The sequence below is a fragment of the Mesoplodon mirus genome (assembly GCF_964341445.2).
Source record: "Mesoplodon mirus genome assembly, chromosome: 6".
Taxonomy (NCBI): Eukaryota; Metazoa; Chordata; class Mammalia; order Artiodactyla; family Ziphiidae; genus Mesoplodon; species Mesoplodon mirus.
The window spans coordinates 79,457,756-79,476,027 of record NC_138982.1 but is presented as its reverse complement, the minus strand read 5'-3'; the positions used below and the strand labels follow the sequence as shown (position 1 = coordinate 79,476,027).

The 18,272-nt window shown below is 40.7% G+C and overlaps 1 protein-coding gene across 4 annotated transcripts in view; it reads right to left on the bottom strand.

Annotated features, from left to right (window-relative positions):
• ILDR1 (immunoglobulin like domain containing receptor 1) overlaps positions 1-11,007 on the bottom strand; it is a gene marked incomplete at both ends in the record, with an annotated part of 39,022 nt that extends 28,015 nt beyond the window's left edge. For all 4 annotated transcript variants that reach the window (XM_082624779.1, XM_082624780.1, XM_082624781.1 and 1 more), the window contains one exon: positions 10,953-11,007. In XM_082624779.1, the coding sequence (XP_082480905.1) occupies positions 10,953-11,007 (55 nt within the window). The remainder of the gene's footprint in view (positions 1-10,952) is intronic.
• Positions 11,008-18,272: the final 7,265 nt, after the last annotated feature.

Below are 18,272 nucleotides of genomic sequence, written 5' to 3'. Positions count from 1 at the left end.
AGTGTTGGGGAGACCTGTGGGTGGGAAGCATCATAGAAGGAAGAGATTTAAGCTAGACCCTAAAAGCCAAGTAGGATTAAGATGATACGTGAGGGCTCCCCTGGTGGCTCAGTGGTTGAGAGTCCGCCTGCTGATGCCGGGGACGCGGGTTCATGACCCGGTCTGGGAAGACCCACATGCCGTGGAGCGGCTGGGCCCATGAGCCATGGCCGCTGAGCCTGCACGTCCGGAGCCTGTGCTCCTCAACAGGAGAGGCCACAACAGTGAGAGGCCCACACACGTACCGCAAAAAAAAAAAAAAAAAAAAAAAAAAGATGATACGTGAAAAATAGGGAGAGGGCAGAGAGACTCATTGTGTCAGGATGGAAGAAAGGAGTGAGCAAAGGCCCTTATCAGGAAGGGGCAGTTCCTTGGAGAACCTGGAGGGAACCAACCCAGCTGGTGCCTTTGGCTTTATAGACAGAGGATAAATAAGGCGAGCTTGTGGTGGGGAGTAGGAAGTGGGGAGATGGGGTGGAGTGTAAACTGCACTCCAGGGTCTATTTCCAGTTAATGGATAATCACTGAAGGCTTTCCTGAAGAAGAGTAATAAGGTGAAAGTGATGTTTTTAGGAAGATGGATAACTTCCTTATTTAGTTGTGAATGGAAAAAGAACATCATTTTGAAAATAAGCCTTGAGGGGTTTGGGGAAAATAGCTGCTGTCTCTACTAGCTGTAGGATTCCTGGAAATCAGTCCAATCAGAATGGAAGAGCTAATGACTAGTATCTCAAGCCTAAGAGGGATTATTTCATAATCTGATTTTTTATTTTTGCTTCTCCACCTTCACCACCTCTTTGTTTTTTTCCAGAACTGACCTGAAGTAGGCCTTGGAGCTTTTACCCAACACAGCTTTAATTGAATACCAGAAACAGCTACAGATAAGATTTGACAATGAATAGGATGGCACTGTCAACACTAGCTTATTTTGTTCAGTAACACGCATGGATTGGAATAGAGAGAAAAACATTGATTTGTGGTGTAAACAAAATCTTAGGTTCACAAAGAGCTTTCAAATATTTTCTTTTACTCCCTAAATAGGAGCCCTGGGAGGAAACAAGTTGTGCCGGTGCATACACAGCAAATCTAGGATTGGATAAGGCAAGTGGCTTGACTGTGGTCATTCATTTTCTAAGGGGGTTGGAGCCAAGATTCTGCCCCTGAGCAGTCTCTTGCCACTCTAGCTGGCTATTCTTTAAATAAAGGAAGATGTTTGGTATTCAATAGCTTGCAAATAATCAGAGCATGGGGCCAGGCTACACGAGCAATAATTAATATACAACGGGCAGCAGTTACTCTAATACCGTGATTAATAAACTACATGTTCTTTATTTTGCTTAATGGTGATTCAATATAAATGACAGTTTATTCAAAGGACTCCAGTCAACATTATTTGTATAGAGGTGGAATATCTGCAGGGAGGTAGTGCAGGTTTGCTGGGAGTCAGAGAGGGTATTTGGTTGGAGCCAGAAGTTGCTCTGGGGTAGCTTTGAAGATGGCTGAATCTGACACCCTGAGGCAGAAGAATGGGGACAAGGGTGATCACCTTCATTACCAAATGCTCACTCAGCTTCTTTTCCATGAATGCTCTTGTTATGGACAAACCACACATGGGGTGACTTGACTCACCTTTACCAACGTCAGCACTGGCTTTGTTGCCTGGTATTTCTCTTTTATCCTCTCTTTAATTTCATGCCTTACGTGAATTTCAAGCCTTGAAATACGCCAGGTTCCCACATATCTGACCATATTGAGCTCACTCACATTCCCTCCAGGGGTCTGTTGGCCCTACAGCATCCTGAACAGCTCCCAGACCTTCACCCCTCGCCCACCCTCACATGGAGAGTGGGGGAGAGTCTCAGGACGAAAGGTACCGAGCAACCAGCAAACCCTTCTCCCTTCTTCTCAGCTGTTGCTCTGGGTTTCAGCATCTACTGTGTACCAGGTGATGTACATACATTGTCTCTAATCCTCACAAAATTCCCTAGGGTGGAGTCAGCCCTGCTCATATCTGTGGGCAAAAGTTCAGAGACTATAATAAACCAAGCCCTCTCAGCCTCAGGATTTGAATTCGGGTCTTGCTCACACCAAATCCAATCTTTCCCAAGAAGGCAAGCCTGACTTTCCAAGTAGAAGTCAGGCACTGGACTCTCAAAAAGCAGGAGGAATTTCCAGATTGAGAGGAAGAGAGAAGAAGTAGCAAGACAAATCATTTCAAAGGCAGAAACCTCCTATCTTTTCCTTTAACCTCTAATTTCTCTGTAAAACTAACCACACTGGGCACACACACTACTAAGCAGGTAAAGTTTTCAAGAAGAGACTAAGGGCAGCAGAATCTGGGCTGAAAATACGAAGAGATTCAAAAAGATAAGTGTTTTGTTTATATGTGTCCTGGTTGCATCCTTGTTCTTTTAAACCTGGTACTACGGGTTTTCAAATTCTTAAATTTTCTCTCTGTTCTTAAATTCCCTTCATCCTGTGGCATCTCCTTCTCCCCAGTTCATCACCATCTAATTGCCTAGTTGTGTCTATAATTTTCTCCTGAAAACGTTTATTCTGGAGACTGATTTTCTGAGTTCAAATTCTGCCTCCACTCCCCTGCTAGCTAAAAGACCTGACAAGTTATTTCCAAACTACAGTTGTTTCTATATATTCAAAATTGGGATGATGATAATACGTGCCTGATAGGGTAATAGTGAGGGTTAAATAAGATAAATATGTCCAGCATTTAGCAAAGAGCCTGGCACATAATAGACACTCAGTAAACAGTAGCTATTATTTGTATCATTTGTTCTTATCTTGCCCACTTCAAGAGGTTGAGATCAATTGAGAACAGCATGCAAAAGCATTCTGAATGAATTAAAATGATACAAATGTAAGCTATCATTACTGCCTTCTCTTTGCAAAATGAGTTAGTGCATTAAAAGCTTTTAAAGCTGCGTCTTACCTGGCAAACCCATTCACAGTTTGTCTCTGTGAAAGAGGAAGGGAGATCTGTAAGGGTGGAACGGTAACTTCAGATGAGATAGCAGAGCTCATGGGAAGGAGGGAAGGAGAAGGGGATTCTCTGTTTCCCGCCATGAGGTACTTTCCAAGACTACGCTGCTAGGGAGAGTGGGGACTACCATCCCGCATTGAAGTGGAAGGTAAATATACCAATGAAAAAAAGAGTATCTTTACAACTAAATGCCATGTGTTCCCAAATAGATGCAGATCTTTGCACATTTATTTATTCAGCCGGTCTTCCCTGTGTAGTATCAGAGTGAGCAAGATGTTTTATAGTTTCTAGAACATATTATCCATACAGTATAGGGATATAGGTACAAAAGGTTTTTTTCCTTTTAAACTAAGAATCATTTTCAGGGGACTGGATGGCATTTCCCCTCCTTTCCACATGAAGGGTCGTGCTTGGAAGGGAGTGGCAGGCAGGGAGGAGAGCAAGGTCTTTCCCAGCAAGGGGCAGTGGCCTAATGGTGCCTCCTATGGAAGGTCTTGATTCCTGTTTTTCAGGCACCCAGGCACCTCTGATCCACTAATCAGGTTAACAAAAAGTACACAGGTTTAATCCTATCAGAGTTTATGTCAGGGCAAGCTATCTCCCCAAGTATATTTACAGTCAGTATTTGTTACATTTCCTCAGATAACAGTGCAAACAGAAGAGGAATCAAGGGGAAGAGGGCCTGGCAACGCATGGACAAGAAGTAAGGGACGGAGAGAGCAAGGAGAGGAGAAAAGGAGAAAGAAGCAGGTTGGGGCGGGGGAGGAATTATGTCTGCATATTGTACATTTAACAAAGGTCTGGGGGTGCTTCTCGACAGCTGTTAGGCTTGGGGTGGCAGAAGCCTACGTCTACTCTCGGGAGGGAACTGGTAACTACTGAGCACTTCAGTGTTGGTCAGCACGGTATTGGGGGCTTCATTATGCAGTATGTAGTTTAACCTTGGCAAACCCCCATGAGATCAGCCTTATTTTTAATCTCAATTTCATAGATGAGGAAAATCCTCAGGGAGATTAAGTAACTGGTTTGAAGCCACACAGCTAGTAAATAGCAAAACTAGATATAAGCGTATACCTCTAAAATCCCAAATCCTACAGTTCCCATTGTACCACCTGCCTTCTGGATAAGTTTCCTAATGGTGGAGGTTTAACCCTTTAAGAGACATTCACAAATTTATTTTAACCATTTTGTAGAGAAACCCCTTTCTTCCTTTTTTATTTATAAATAATAAGAAACTTCAAACAATAGAGAAGGGTATAAAGTAAAAAGTTCATCCTTGCTCACTATGAACTCTTCTCTCCAGAGGCACCATAATTTGGTGTCTATCCTCCACATCTTTTCCTACACTTTTTTTTTTAAATCATATTATGTACATTGACTTGCAACTTTGTTTTTTCTTCAAACTAATGAGATATCATTATATTCTATCTCAGTATATATGGATCTAAATTTTAGTGGCTGCATGAAAATTCACTACATGGATGTAGCATAATTTACCTATTTTTCTAATAATGGGCATTTAGGTTGTTTCTAATATTTCATTATTACAAACAATGCTGAACTAATTTGTTGAAATGAATACCTTTATATTATATAAAGTATCTCTTCACATGCATGCTTTTATTCCAGTAGGATGTATTTCTCAAAGAGAGAGTGCTGAGTCAAAGGGGATAAGGCATTTATATTTTAATAGATAATTCAGGAAAGAAATTTATATTCCCCTCAACAGTGTGTGACACTCCCATGCTTCACCACAATCTTTCCAACAGGGGAAATATCAATCTTTAAAAATTTCTTGATAAACTACTAGGTGAAAAAAATAGCCCCTCAGGTGGTTTGAATTTGATATCCTCTGGTTATTAGGGGTAGAGGACAACAAGACCTGGTTGAGAGGCAGATGCTCGGGGTTTCCCAAAGTCAGACGTGCAGTGTCTGTGACTCAGTGACTCATCTGTGTCCCCACATGCTAATCTCAGAGCACATGCAAATTTAAGTCTCACCACAATGACAAATTTCTGTGTGCCCTGGGCCTTCAGAGGTCACTCATTCACTCATTTATTGAATACCTACTATGAGCCAGGTGCTGTTCCACATGATGGGGGTAAAGTAGTTAATGAGAGAGACAAGGTCCCTGTACTCTTGGAACTTACATTCTTGGGGAAAGTCAACAATACATAAGTAAACAGATAAGCAAGGTACCTCTGGTCATGGCTAAGCTTTATAGGATTGCTTAGAAACTGGTAGAGCTTTGAATAACAAATCCTACTACTGTACAATAAGATCCAAGAAGACACACGGGTCCAAATCCTCCTCATAGCTCTTATTGGTTGTTTCAGAATCTAAGTCAGGCCCCAAATCTAAATCCTACTCTTTCTGTACAAACTTGGGCTTCTTCCCTACTTCCCATCTCAGTGAATGGACAAGACTGAAAACTAGGAATCGTCCTTGACATCTCTTTCTTCCTCACTCCAAATAAAATCTATTCTCAAATTGGGTTTATTTGCCTCCTAAGTATTTCTGGAATCTCTGTCTCTCCATCATCACCATCACCCTAGCACAAGCTACCATCACTTCCAGCCTGGATACTGCTTCAGCTTAACTGGTACCTGCACATACTCTGGTTTTCCTCCATGTGGATTCCACACCCGTCTCCCAACTCTTTCTCCTTAAATATCTCCAAAAGCTGTCCATTGTTCTTATGATAAATACAAAGCCTTCTACCACGACCCATGAGGCCATGCATATCTGGTCCTACCTATCCCTGGCCTCCTTTCCACCACACGTCCGGTGGCTTCCTCCTCTCAGTCACACTGATATTCTTGCCACCTCTCATTCTCACTGAGCTCCTCCTATCCAGCAGCCTTGCACATGCTATTCATTTGTTTGGGATGATCACCCCTCAGCTCTCAATGTAAGCATCATTTCTCCAGGGAGGGCCTCCTGAATGAGCAAAATCCATCTATTATATGCTCTTGTGGTCCCTTGTATCTCTTTCTCATGGTCCCTATCATAGTTGTATTTCTACATTTGCTTGTATTTCCTTTAGACCATAAGCACCATGGGGACCAAAGCCATGTCTGCTTTTGTTTGAGAGTACGTCTGGCACATGGTGTGCATTAAACCTTTGCTGAATAAACAAACAAATAAATTCATACAAGACAGGCTAAGCTGCTTGGAACACAGTTTAAGTTCTCTGAAAGTACAGAAAACAAGTGGTTAAAGTCAACCATTTGTAATATGGCCAGACAAAAAGCAAGGAAGAAGGGTGTATGTTGGGGGGAGAGGGGGTACAAGAGCATGCTCATAGCAGTGGAGACAAGGCTGCCCATGTTAGTGAGGCCATAATGAGTGCGGCTTGAATTCCAAAGAGCTTTAATCCACTCATATAAACTATGGGGATCTAGTAGAGGTTCTTGGAGGACTCAAGTGAAGGTGGGAAAGATTAATCCAGGTAGGTTAACCTATCATCTGGGTAGAGGATAGTTGAAACTAGGCAGAGAGGTAGTAGGCCTAGAGGCAAGGAGATGGTTGAGATGCTGGGATTAAGCAATAGCACATGGTGATTAACTGGGTTTGGGAAATGAAGAAAGTGTAGAATGCTTTCCTCTGACCCCACCTTACCCTAAGATTTGTAGATTGGAAGATCCAGAAACGAGGACTGGAGAAAGACAAGACATGATCAGAGTCTTCCTAATTCTTAAAGCACACAATCTTATTTCTACCCTAAGGACTTCAAATAATGAAATAAATTATTAGGCTGAAAGAAACTTAGGCAGACAGTACAGTAATTACCCAGCATCTCATCCCACTGCATTGTTGTTGAGGCAAGAGGTTTAATAATTAACATCTGGTTATACATCCAGGAGGTAGTCAATTTCTATTTCTACCAGGATTCAATTAGACAAAACAAACCTGCTCCATGGTATGAAATAGGTGAAAGAGCAATGGACTAAGAGTGAGGACGCCAGGGTTCCTGTCGTCCCAGCTCTCAAACCAACTCCACTGTGTCAACTTGAGACACCTGACTTCCCTGGACACAGATTTCCTTATCTGTACAACTGGCTGGGAGGAGAAGACAAGGACTGGGAGTGATTTCTACTTGTGTTTGCAGAGCACTGGGGTTCTGGGAGGTACTTCAGGGAGCCTCACGGCAGGGGCGTGGGGGTCAAGGGAGGAGTCGAGTGGACAGTCCCCTATCCAACACTTGAGAAGCTCTACTTTTTACTATCTACTGTATCAGGGACCAAGATGTCATTAGGTCTTCAGTATGATCCCAACCTTCACCCCCACCACCAAGGGGAAGCTCCTGGTCTAGATGCTAAGAATCTTGTCCCTTAGAAGTCAGCTGTCTGATTTCCCAAAGAATAATATAAGTTGATAGCTACATGGATCTATAAGTTAACACCCCTCTAAGATCTTTTTAAATATTCACAAAAGCACAAACAACACACAACATTTTAGAATTTGGCAGTGGGGGGCACGGGTGGTGGAATCTAAACTTTTCATTCCAGGAATAAACTTTGAGGTTGGATGAAGGTAACCAGAGCTATTAGCCAATAATGCAAAGGGCTATAGGAACTTACTTTAGCCTATCTTAAGGCTCTGTTTTAAGAAGCAAATATCACTTGTGTGATAAAAAAAAACTTCTTTCTTTTTAAGGAAAAACAGTTTGGAGAATTACACACACACAAAACCCTCTGACAACCCATCTCTCCACAGCTCCAAACATAAAGACTCTGGTAACGTCACAGGACTTCCTGACCTCAGAGGCTTCATCAGAGGCCCCAAGCCACACCAACTAGCCAGTACCGATATCTGACATAATCTCTCTACTGACCCGCACTTCACAACTGCAGAAACTTGGATGCTAATCAGAGAGCTGGGTTGACTTTTCTTTAGAAAGAGAAGAGAACAAGGTGACAGACCAAAATGAATACGTTCTAATGCAGGGTTTTCCAAAGTTCATACCTCAGTTTGCAGTGGGTCTTGAGAAAATCAACTTACTGGATTTTTCTATTTAATACTGTTAATTTGGGGATTACTTTCTATGAATTTAAATGTTATTAAAGTAATAGTTAATGTTAATTTGTTATTCTTTTATCCAACATAGTAACTGGTTTTGTGTGTGTGTGTATGTATACCTTTTGTTCCTATTTTATAAATCTCATATATGTGTGTATATGTCACAATGTAAACTGTATTTCTTCCTGGACTTAGGAATTTTCCGTGTTCAGCATTCTTTGCTTCTAAAATGTGTCATGCAGGTAGGCTTCCATTTAACAAATGCCAGGCAAATACAGCAGTCTGTATTATTTGACCACCTCAGTATCCTGGCTACTCACACTGCATGGTTCGTTCATGAACACCTGGAGCTCCACTTTCTGAAGTCCCTGTCCATTTAGTAATTTGCTTACTTTAAGAATGCACCCTTTAGCCACCAGAAAACTACTAGAGCTAATCAATGAATTTGGTAAAGTTGCAGGATACAAAATTAATGCACAGAAATCTCTTGCATTCCTATACACTAGCAATGAAAGATCAGAAAGAGAAATTAAGGAAACAATCCCATTCACCATTGCAACAAAAAGAATAAAATACCTAGGAATAAACCTACCTAAGGAGGTAACAGACCTGTACTCAGAAAACTATAAGACACTGATGGAAAAAAATCAAAGATGACACAAACAGAAGGAGAGATATACCATGTTCTTGGATTAGAAGAATCAATATTGTGAAAATGACTATACTGCCCAAAGCAATCTGCAGACTCAATGCAATCCCTATCAAATTACCCGTGGCAGTTTTTACAGAACTGGAACAAAAAATCTTAAAATTTGTATGGAGACACAAAAGACCCCGAATAGCCAAAGCAGTCTTCAGGGAAAAAAATGGAGCTGGAGGAATCAGACTCTCTGACTTCAGACTATACTACAAAGCTACAGTAATCAAGACAATATGGTACTGGCACAAAAACAGAAATATAGATCAATGGAACAGGATAGAAAGCTCAGAGATAAACCCACGCACATATGGTCAACTAACCTATGACAAAGGAGGCAAGGATATACAATGGAGAAAAGACAGTCTCTTCAATAAGTGGTGCTGGGAAAACTGGACAGCTACATGTAAAAGAATGAAATTAGAACACTCCCTAACACCATACACAAAAATAAACTCCAAATGGATTAAAGACCTAATACCATACACAAAAATAAACTCAAAATGGATTAAAGATGTAAATGTAAGACCAGACACTATAAAACTCTTAGAGGAAAACATAATGTCACTCTTTGACATAAATCACAGCAAGATCTTTTTTGATCCACCTCCTACAGTAATGTAAATAAAAACAAAAGTAAACAAATGGGACCCAATGAAACTTAAAAGCTTTTGCACAGCAAAGGAAACTATAAACAAGATGAAAAGACAATCCTCAGAGTGGGAGAAAATATTTGCAAATGAATGGACAAAGGATTAATCTCCAAAATATATAAACAGTTCATGCAGCTCAATATTAGAATAACAAACAACCCAATCCAAAAATGTGCAGAAAACCTAAATAGACATTTCTCCAAAGAAGACATGCAGATGGCCAAAAGCACATGAAAAGCTGCTCAACATCACTAATTATTAGAGAAATGCAAACCAAAACTACAATGAGGTATCACCTCACACCGGTTAGAATGGGCATCATCAGAAAATGTACAAACAACAAATGATGGAGAAGGTGTGGAGAAAAGGGAACCCTCTTGCACTGTTGGTGGGAATGTAAATTGATACAGCCACTATGGAGAACGGTATGGAGGTTCCTTAAAAAACTAAAAATAGAATTATCATATGACCCAGCAATCCCACTGCTGGGCATATACCCAGAGAAAACAATAATTCAGAAAGACACATGCACCCCAATGTTCATTGCAGCACTATTTACAGTAGCCAGGTCATGGAAGCAACCTAAATGCCCATCCACAGACGAATGGATAAAGAAGATGTGGTACATATATACAATGGAATATTACTCAGCATAAAAAGGAATGAAATTGGGTCATTTGTAGAGACGTGGATGGACCTAGAGACTGTCATACAGAGTGAAGTAAGTCAGAAAGAGAAAAACAAATATCATGCATTAACACATATATGTAGAATCTAGAAAAATGGTATAGAGGAACCGGCTTGCAAGGCAGAAATAGAGACACAGAGGTAGAGAACAAACGTATGGACACCAAAGGGGGAAAGAGGGATGAATTGGAAGATTGGGGTTGACATATATACACCAATATGTATAAAATAGATAACTAATAAGAATCTGCTGTATAAAAATAAAATAAAATTCCAAAAAAAAGAAGAATATACCCTTTGGTTATAATCATTGGGTTTGAAAAATGTTGAGCGCTCAATATTCTTTGTAAAACTAGAAGAGCTTTTAAAACATCATGCTGGTGATTTAAGGATTGGGTTTTATACCCTAATGGGATTTTTGTCTGTAAGTCTTCTTCTATTATTCTTTTGACCTAGATGACTGCTGGCTACAAAGTCCTAATTCTGAGGATGGGGTGCCCAGGGTCAGAAGTGGGAATTAGGAATTACAATTAGGAATTGTAAGAGTGGTGTTTCCGCCTCTATCAATTTGGCTTTAGAGACCAAGAAGTGCCTAAAGAGCAGGAGGAGAAGCTCCTAGCTTCTTCCTTAGTTGCACCTGTTTCGGAAGGGCCTAGGCTAATAAAAGAAGAAAACAACAGGTTCCCACAGGCAGAAACTCGATTCAGTCCCCGCAACTCCTGGCGCCCGTGCCAAGAGCCACCTGAGCGCGGCCCGGGCCTCCGCTGTCCTGCCTGTGGCCAGCTCTGCAAGGCCAGGCAACAATGGCTTCCTCTCCCCTTGGGCCCCGAGTGGGACCCATTTTCCCACGGCTCACCTGCTGGGAGCGAGGTGAAGAGCAGCAGCCAAGGTGCGGGCAGCTCGGGGCCCATGCCGGCCCTCTCCGGTCCCTTTCAGCTCAGGGGCTCCAGGGACACTGTGTCTGTCTTCATCAGCGGCCGGTTCAGGGCGCAACACTTCTCCAAGGAATCCCCCCCGCTTTCCACTCACTGCGCGCAGCGCGGCGGGAGGACCGGTCCGGCTCCAGCCCACCTGGGAGCTCCCCGCGGCTCCGCCTCCCGCTCCGCGCGCCGCCGTTTCCTGCTCCGCCCCGGCCCTGGCCCGCGGCCACCTTTCCTACCTGCCACCGCCCCCAGGCAGGCTGCCAGGTGATTCTCCTCACCGAAACACCATCTCGTGCCACTCTCGCCTCCCACCTATAAGAGCCTGTTAACCATTTTCCCCAGAAGTTCTTGGGAAATCTTACCCCTAGCAAATTTCTCCCTCAATCTTCTTAGAATTATGTGGATATAACTTTCTAGGGAATATTTCCTGCCGTATGTTTCCATTCACTCATACGTGCTTGGAAAACATTTTTTTTCCCCACTAAAAACACACTAATAGGAAGTTTATGTGTAATGATTGTTCAGGTTTTCTATAAATAAAGATGGTGGGGTGTGAACTAGAGAAATAGACCTAATTTTCCAAGTTATAAAAGAAAAGGGTGCTCATTATAGAAAAGTTAGAACAGATATAAATTAATGGAAGTAAGAAAAAACCCTGCTCCCACCATCCATAGTTATGCATCGTTAATATTGGCTTAGACCTCATTATTTGCCATCCTGCATGCAGCTCAGCAGCCCCTCACAGACCTCAGCCGCCCAAGATGAAAGATTCTAGGTCTCTTTGCACCAGGCCACCTAGGATGTATTCCCAGTCTCTCCTTCTTCCTTGGTAGGAAGTAAGGGGTAAAGCAAATCAGAGGAGGAAGGCACACTTGCCTTCAGGGACCAGCCAACCAATGACATTAATTTGGAAAGTGATATGAACACTGGCCAATATAAATAGACAGCAAGCCACCTTATACACCTCTCCCTTATCAGGGATTTCTCACTGTGCCGTCCATTCTGTGACAAACACAATTTCCCCCTCTTTCTAGCCACCACCTTTTTCCTGAAGAAAATAGTTATAAAAATGCATTGAACATGGTTTCTACCCTCAGGGAGCTCCTATTCTGCTCACTGACCTTACAAGTCAGTATTATTTCTCCTAAGTGTATCTCCTGTTTTGCTCTGCCAGGAAGGTTCCTCTTCGCTTGGCACTACTGGAGTCTCTCATCTCGCCTGCACCCAGAGGAGCATCCTTGTCCTGAATCTGACCGGAGGTTTCAACCCAGTCTCTTCTCTCCAAATCCCCTCCTCCCCCCTCCACTCCTGGGTCTGGCCTCTGGTTCCCCTATAGGGCCTCTCCCCTTTAAATAGTTTTCTTGTAGCCTCTTCTCTTCTAAAAAGGAGGAAGTAAAATCAGGAAGTGCATGGCCAAAGGCAGATGGCATAGTGTGTTTAGGAGCCTTTGGATCTTCCACAGTGGGATCTCAGCACAGCAGGAGCAGCAGGATACAATGTGAGTGAGGGGTGCTCCCCCAACGCCTTCCAGGGATCCTGCATGTGCTCCCAGAAAGCTTGTATGTGTTTGAGAGTTTGTGACCCTGAGGGATTTGTGTGATTCCTGGCTTTGAGAATTGTTCTAGGGAAATTTTCAATCCAGTCTAAAAAAGTATGAGCCCTCTCCTTCCCACACCTATACCTCCCTTAGCCCTTGCTTTGGTATTAAGGTCACTTTGCTATTCACTGAAGTCAGCATTTCTCCATGTTTATTCCATGGAACAGTAGTTCCATGGAATGTTAATAAATAATATATGGAAAAAGGGCTCTTTGATCAAATATATTCAAGAAATGCTGGGTTAAACTAAATGAAACATTTTTCCAGGACCTATCAACCCCTTAGGGTGCTAATATACATTTGAATTTCCAAGAGAATATGTCATGCAGCATTGTTCAACCACAAAACCCTTTTTTCTCATACATATCTTAGGGCAGATGTCCCATGGAACATATTCTGGGAAAGCCTGGTGGTCTAACCCAAACATAACTGGGGGAATATGTTGAGACTTACATAGGAACAACAACAACAAAATAATGACTTTAACAAAGGTTATTCCAAGTGTAGTAGAATTAGAAAATTCCCTTATTTTCTCTTGAAAATCACTCATTCAACTGAACATCTACCTCCATTTCTTCTCTTGTAGTGAACACTTAGGTTAACTTTATATGGTCCTCTGTCTACTATGTGCATCTTTTTTTCTTCACCACTTATTACATATTATGTACCAAGTAATGTTCTAAGTGCTTTACATGCATTATCTCATTAAATTCCCACAATAACTGTATGAAATAGGAACTTATTATCAATCCCATTTTACGGAATGGAAGCTGAAATACAAAGAAGTAACTTGCCCAAGGTGACAAAGCTAGTAAGTGGTGGAGTTATGAGTCTAAGTGAGGCAATCTGATTCCAGATCTTGTGCTCTTAGTTATTATACCACCATGCACTCTCACCTAGTTACATCTCAGTGTGTATAGTTGACTCTGTCAGCGTGTGCTAATGCAGTTTCTTTCCACATATGCCATTTAGCTCCAGACAAAGAAAAACTCCATTCCACTGCCATGAGCTCTCCTGGGTCAGTCATTTTACCAACACATGCTATTCATTCAACAAAGATTAGATAAGAGTATACATTTGGCTCAGAACAAATAGTTTTTTCATTGCTAGATATAGAAGTAAAAATCATTTGACCTGCTGATACTGATTGAGACAAAAGTGTCCTCATCTGCAAAATAAAATAGCTACTATTATTAAACACTTACATTGTGCTAGGCACTATTCTAAGCACTTTTTGTTTTAACTTCAATAATTCTTTCAACAACACTATGAGGCAAGGACTATCACTGACCCCATTTTATAGCTGATGAACTTGAGGCACAAAGATTCAGTTATTTACCCAGGGCCACCCAGTCTGTAAGTAATAGAGCTGAGATGCAAACTCAAGCAACCTGTCTTCAGAGGACACACCCTTAATTACTACTCTAGTTATGCTGTGCTTCTATGTGTCGACTGGTCCAGGCTCTGACCACAAAGTACTGAGCTTATGATCTCACCATTGATAATTGCACTTCCTAGTTGAAACTGTATCCATGAATGTTCTGAATACTGAGTCTATATGTGCATATGCATCTGTATTTGAGAATATTGTGATATTTCTACATCTATATGTGTATTTATCAAGAATGGAGAAAAGAAAAGAGCATGTAAATAAAAATTATGCTTCAGGCAGTTAAAGGTAAAGGAGAGCAAGAAAAGAAAGTCACCAACTGATGCTGCACCATTTGGAGTATGTCTTATTCATCTTTGTATGCTTGGCATATAGCATAGTACCTGGCATATAGGTAGTGCTCAATAAATATTTGTTAAGCTGTTAATCCATAGTTTCTGGAGGAAGTGACATGTGATCTGGGTTTGAAAACAAATAAGATTTTGCCAGAGTAATCCAAGCAGAGAGACCAGTATGTGAAGAATCATGGAACAAGGAAATAGCATAGCTGAATTATAAGCACTTGAGTTCTGCTAGACTATAGAGCAAGGTGGGGAGTGGTAGGAAAGTATGTTATAGAGAGCTAGCCAGGTAAATAAAGGGCCTTGCATGACCAGCTGGATTACTAAGACTTCATAAAATAGACACTGGGAAGCCAGTGAAGGGTTTTAAGCTGGTCGAGGCATGATCAGACTTGCATTTTAGAAAGATAAACTTGGTAGCAGTAAGAAGAATGGTAGATGAGAACTGAGATGAAAGGCAGGGAGACCAGTTAGGAAACTGATACTATAGTCAAGGTGGGAGATTCTGGGGGGTTAAGCCAGTCGTTGGTGTTGGGAATGGAGAGGAAAGAATACTTGAGCAGATATTTCGAATATAGAATTGACAAGATTGGTGATAAATTAGATGTGGGAATTGAGATAAGAATATAAGTTTCTGACTATTGAGCCTGGGTGGATGGTGATGCGTTTAAAGAACATAGATATATAGAAAGGTTTTGAATCACTTCAAACACATTGCACCTGAGAGAATAGTGGACCATCCAAATGAAAATCCTATGGAGGGTTGGACATCTTTATTAAGTGTGATCTGGTTACATTAGGTTAGTAGGAGCCGCACAACTATATAGGGAGGTCTGGGTTAGTAGGGACTGAGAAACCTTCTGGATTACTGGGATATAACAAGACAATTTATCTTGGAGTAGGGCTAAAAGCAGGAGGTGGTAGAATCTAGTAAAAGGAGTTTGAGAACAAATACGTTTATTATTACCATTCCTAGTCAACATTTTACAGGATATTATAACTAGTATAATAAGAAAATAAAAAGTAAAAGTCTGAAAATAAAGAATAAAGATGTTACATTGTGATTATCCACACAAAACATTGAAGAGAATCTATAAATTATATATAAGGATGAACAAGAAAGGTTGCTGGAAACAAGGTCAATATACTAATGTCACTGGTGTTTGTATATACCAACAATATCCATTTAGAAGAAATGAATTTAAAATATACATTTGCAATAGCAATAAATCTATAAAGTAACTAGGAATAAATCTAAAAATATATGTGGAAGAGCTTTACGAAGAAATTTGAAAAAAGGTACTGAAGACATTTTTTAAAGATTTAAATAAAAACAAAGATGTACCATGCTCATAGATAAGAACACTCAATATCACTAAGGATGATAATATTTCCCCAATTAATCAAATTCTATATATTTCTAACAAAATTCTGAAAAAAATCTCTGTAAAACTTCACAAGCCATTTCTAAGATTAAAAGGAAATTATACAGTGATAAGTAGCTAAATAATTTTGAAGAAAAATTAGGAGGAAGAGGGAATTTGCCTCTTCAAATGATAAAGCTAGAGCAATTAAAACAATGTGGCACTGGCATATAGATAGACAGACAAGTGGAACATAAAAGAGATTCTGGAAATAGGCACCCATAATAATGGGAACTTGATATATAACAGAGATGGCATTACAATGCAATGGGACAACCATAAACTATGAAGTAAGTGATGCTGGGACAATTAGTGTCTGTTGTATTAAAAGATAAGGTGTATCTTTTCTTCATACCACATACAAAATTCCAAACTGATTAAAATCTACATATTAAAGGCAAGAATTTCAATTTTTTATAAGAAAATATAGAATACCCATATGAACTTGTAGAAAAGACTGAATTGTTAAACAGAAAACAAAAAGAATAATTCATTAAGGAAGACTGATACATAAGACTATATTAAATTTAAAAGTTCTATAAACAAAAGACAACATATACAAAGTGAACAAACAAACCACAAACTGGAAAAATATATTTGCTGTGCATTTAAAAGGCAAAAAAATTATAACCAACAAATATTTAAAAAACTCCTAGGGCTTCCCTGGTGGTGCAGTGGTTGAGAGTCCGCCTGCCGATGCAGGGGTTTGTACCCCGGTTCGGGAAGATCCCACATGCCGTGGAGCGGCTGGGCCCGTGAGCCATGGCTGCTGAGCCTGCGTGTCCGGAGCCTGTGCTCCGCAACGGGAGAGGCCACAACAGTGAGAGGCCCGCGTACCGCAAAAAAAAAAAAAAAAAATCCTAAAAAGTAAGCAGGAGACAATCCAATGGTAAGGGAGATGAACAGGCAATTCACATTAGAGGAAATCTGATTCAGTATTAAACATATTAAAAGATGCTCAACTTGACTAGTAATCAAAAACTGGAAATTTAAAACAAAAAAATGCTACTTCACATTTGACAAATAGGTTAAAATGTAAAGGTCTGACCCAACTAAGCATTAGTTAAGATGTGAGAAGTGTAAATTGGTTCAACTACTTTGAAAAACAATTTTACAAAGCCTCATAAAGTTGAAGGTGAACATATCCTAGGATCTTGTGATTTCCCCTCTAGGTCTCCACTCTATAGAAATTCTCAACTCTTGTGAACACAGATACATGTGCAAGGGTGTTCACTGCAAAGCAATTTGTGCAAAACTTGGAAACAACTTTCTACTAGAGGGAAATAATAAGATAGGGCTTATCAATGGAATGAGATAATATGCCACTGTTAAAATGAATTAACTAGATCTATACCATGGATGAACATTACAAATATAATGTTATATGAATAAAGAAGTTGCAAGATACTGTTTTGTCAAATGTTAAGACACAAAACAATATCGTTTAGTGTTATAGAAGATCCATATATATGTAGAACAAAGTATAAAAACATTCAGGGGAATGGGATTCACCAATATTAGAGTGTTGTTACTCCTGAGAGAGGGGGAGGAGAGAAATGGGTTGGAAGGGACTTTAGCTGAATCTGTAACATTTTTTTTTTAATATTTGAAACAAATATGCTAAAAAGGTAAAATCAGTTAAATTTAGGTGGTATAAGTGTGAGATTATATTATTTTGTGTGCTTTTCTGTATCTTTGGAATCTTAGGTATTTAAAAAATACTTTCAAGACAAAAAAAGAGTGAGCACTGGGTGTAGAATCAGACCAAGTGTGTTTGTGTCATGACATTTCCACTGGTATTCAGTGTGACTTTATGTAAGTCACTTTGGGCCTAGATGTTTTTATCTATCAAATGGGAAACTGTATGAGATAACCTCCTTGGTCCCTCCCAGCTCTGGCATTCTACAGTTCAAAGGTGAGAAGAACCCAGATTAGGAAGATGTTAGGGTCCCTTAGCTGGACAGAGGAATACAGAACCAACGCATCTCTAAGGGTGACCTCCCTGAGAGAAGGGTCCTGCTGGGTTCTGCCCATTCTGAGCAAAGGGGTAGACTCCATGTTCTGCCAAAGCATGAGACCCATGTACTTTAATCGCACTTGTCACTGAAAGACCTAAGAATCTGGTTCTCTCAATATTTTATTATAAGGAGAGAAACCAGAGATGAATTGGGGGGTGGGCGCTGGGGGAATGGGGCTGCATTCCTGAGACTGGAGCCATAGAGAAGAGGTCCATGTCCTCAGGTCATAGCAACAAAGGCAGAAAGCCTGGAGTTTTGCTACCACCAGAGGGATTTTTTTTTCCTCTCTAGTGTTTCTTCCTCTTGTGTCAAGGCCCAGTTTGCTATTCAGACTCAGAGCTCCTCTAAGATGATGAGTTCACTCCATGCACATTTCGGTAAAGCTCAGTGAGGGTCAGAATACCCAGTTCTTTCCAGCCCACTTCAGAGACTCTGGTTCAATTAGTCTATGGGGAGGCCCAGGAAGGAGTATTTTTTTTTAAA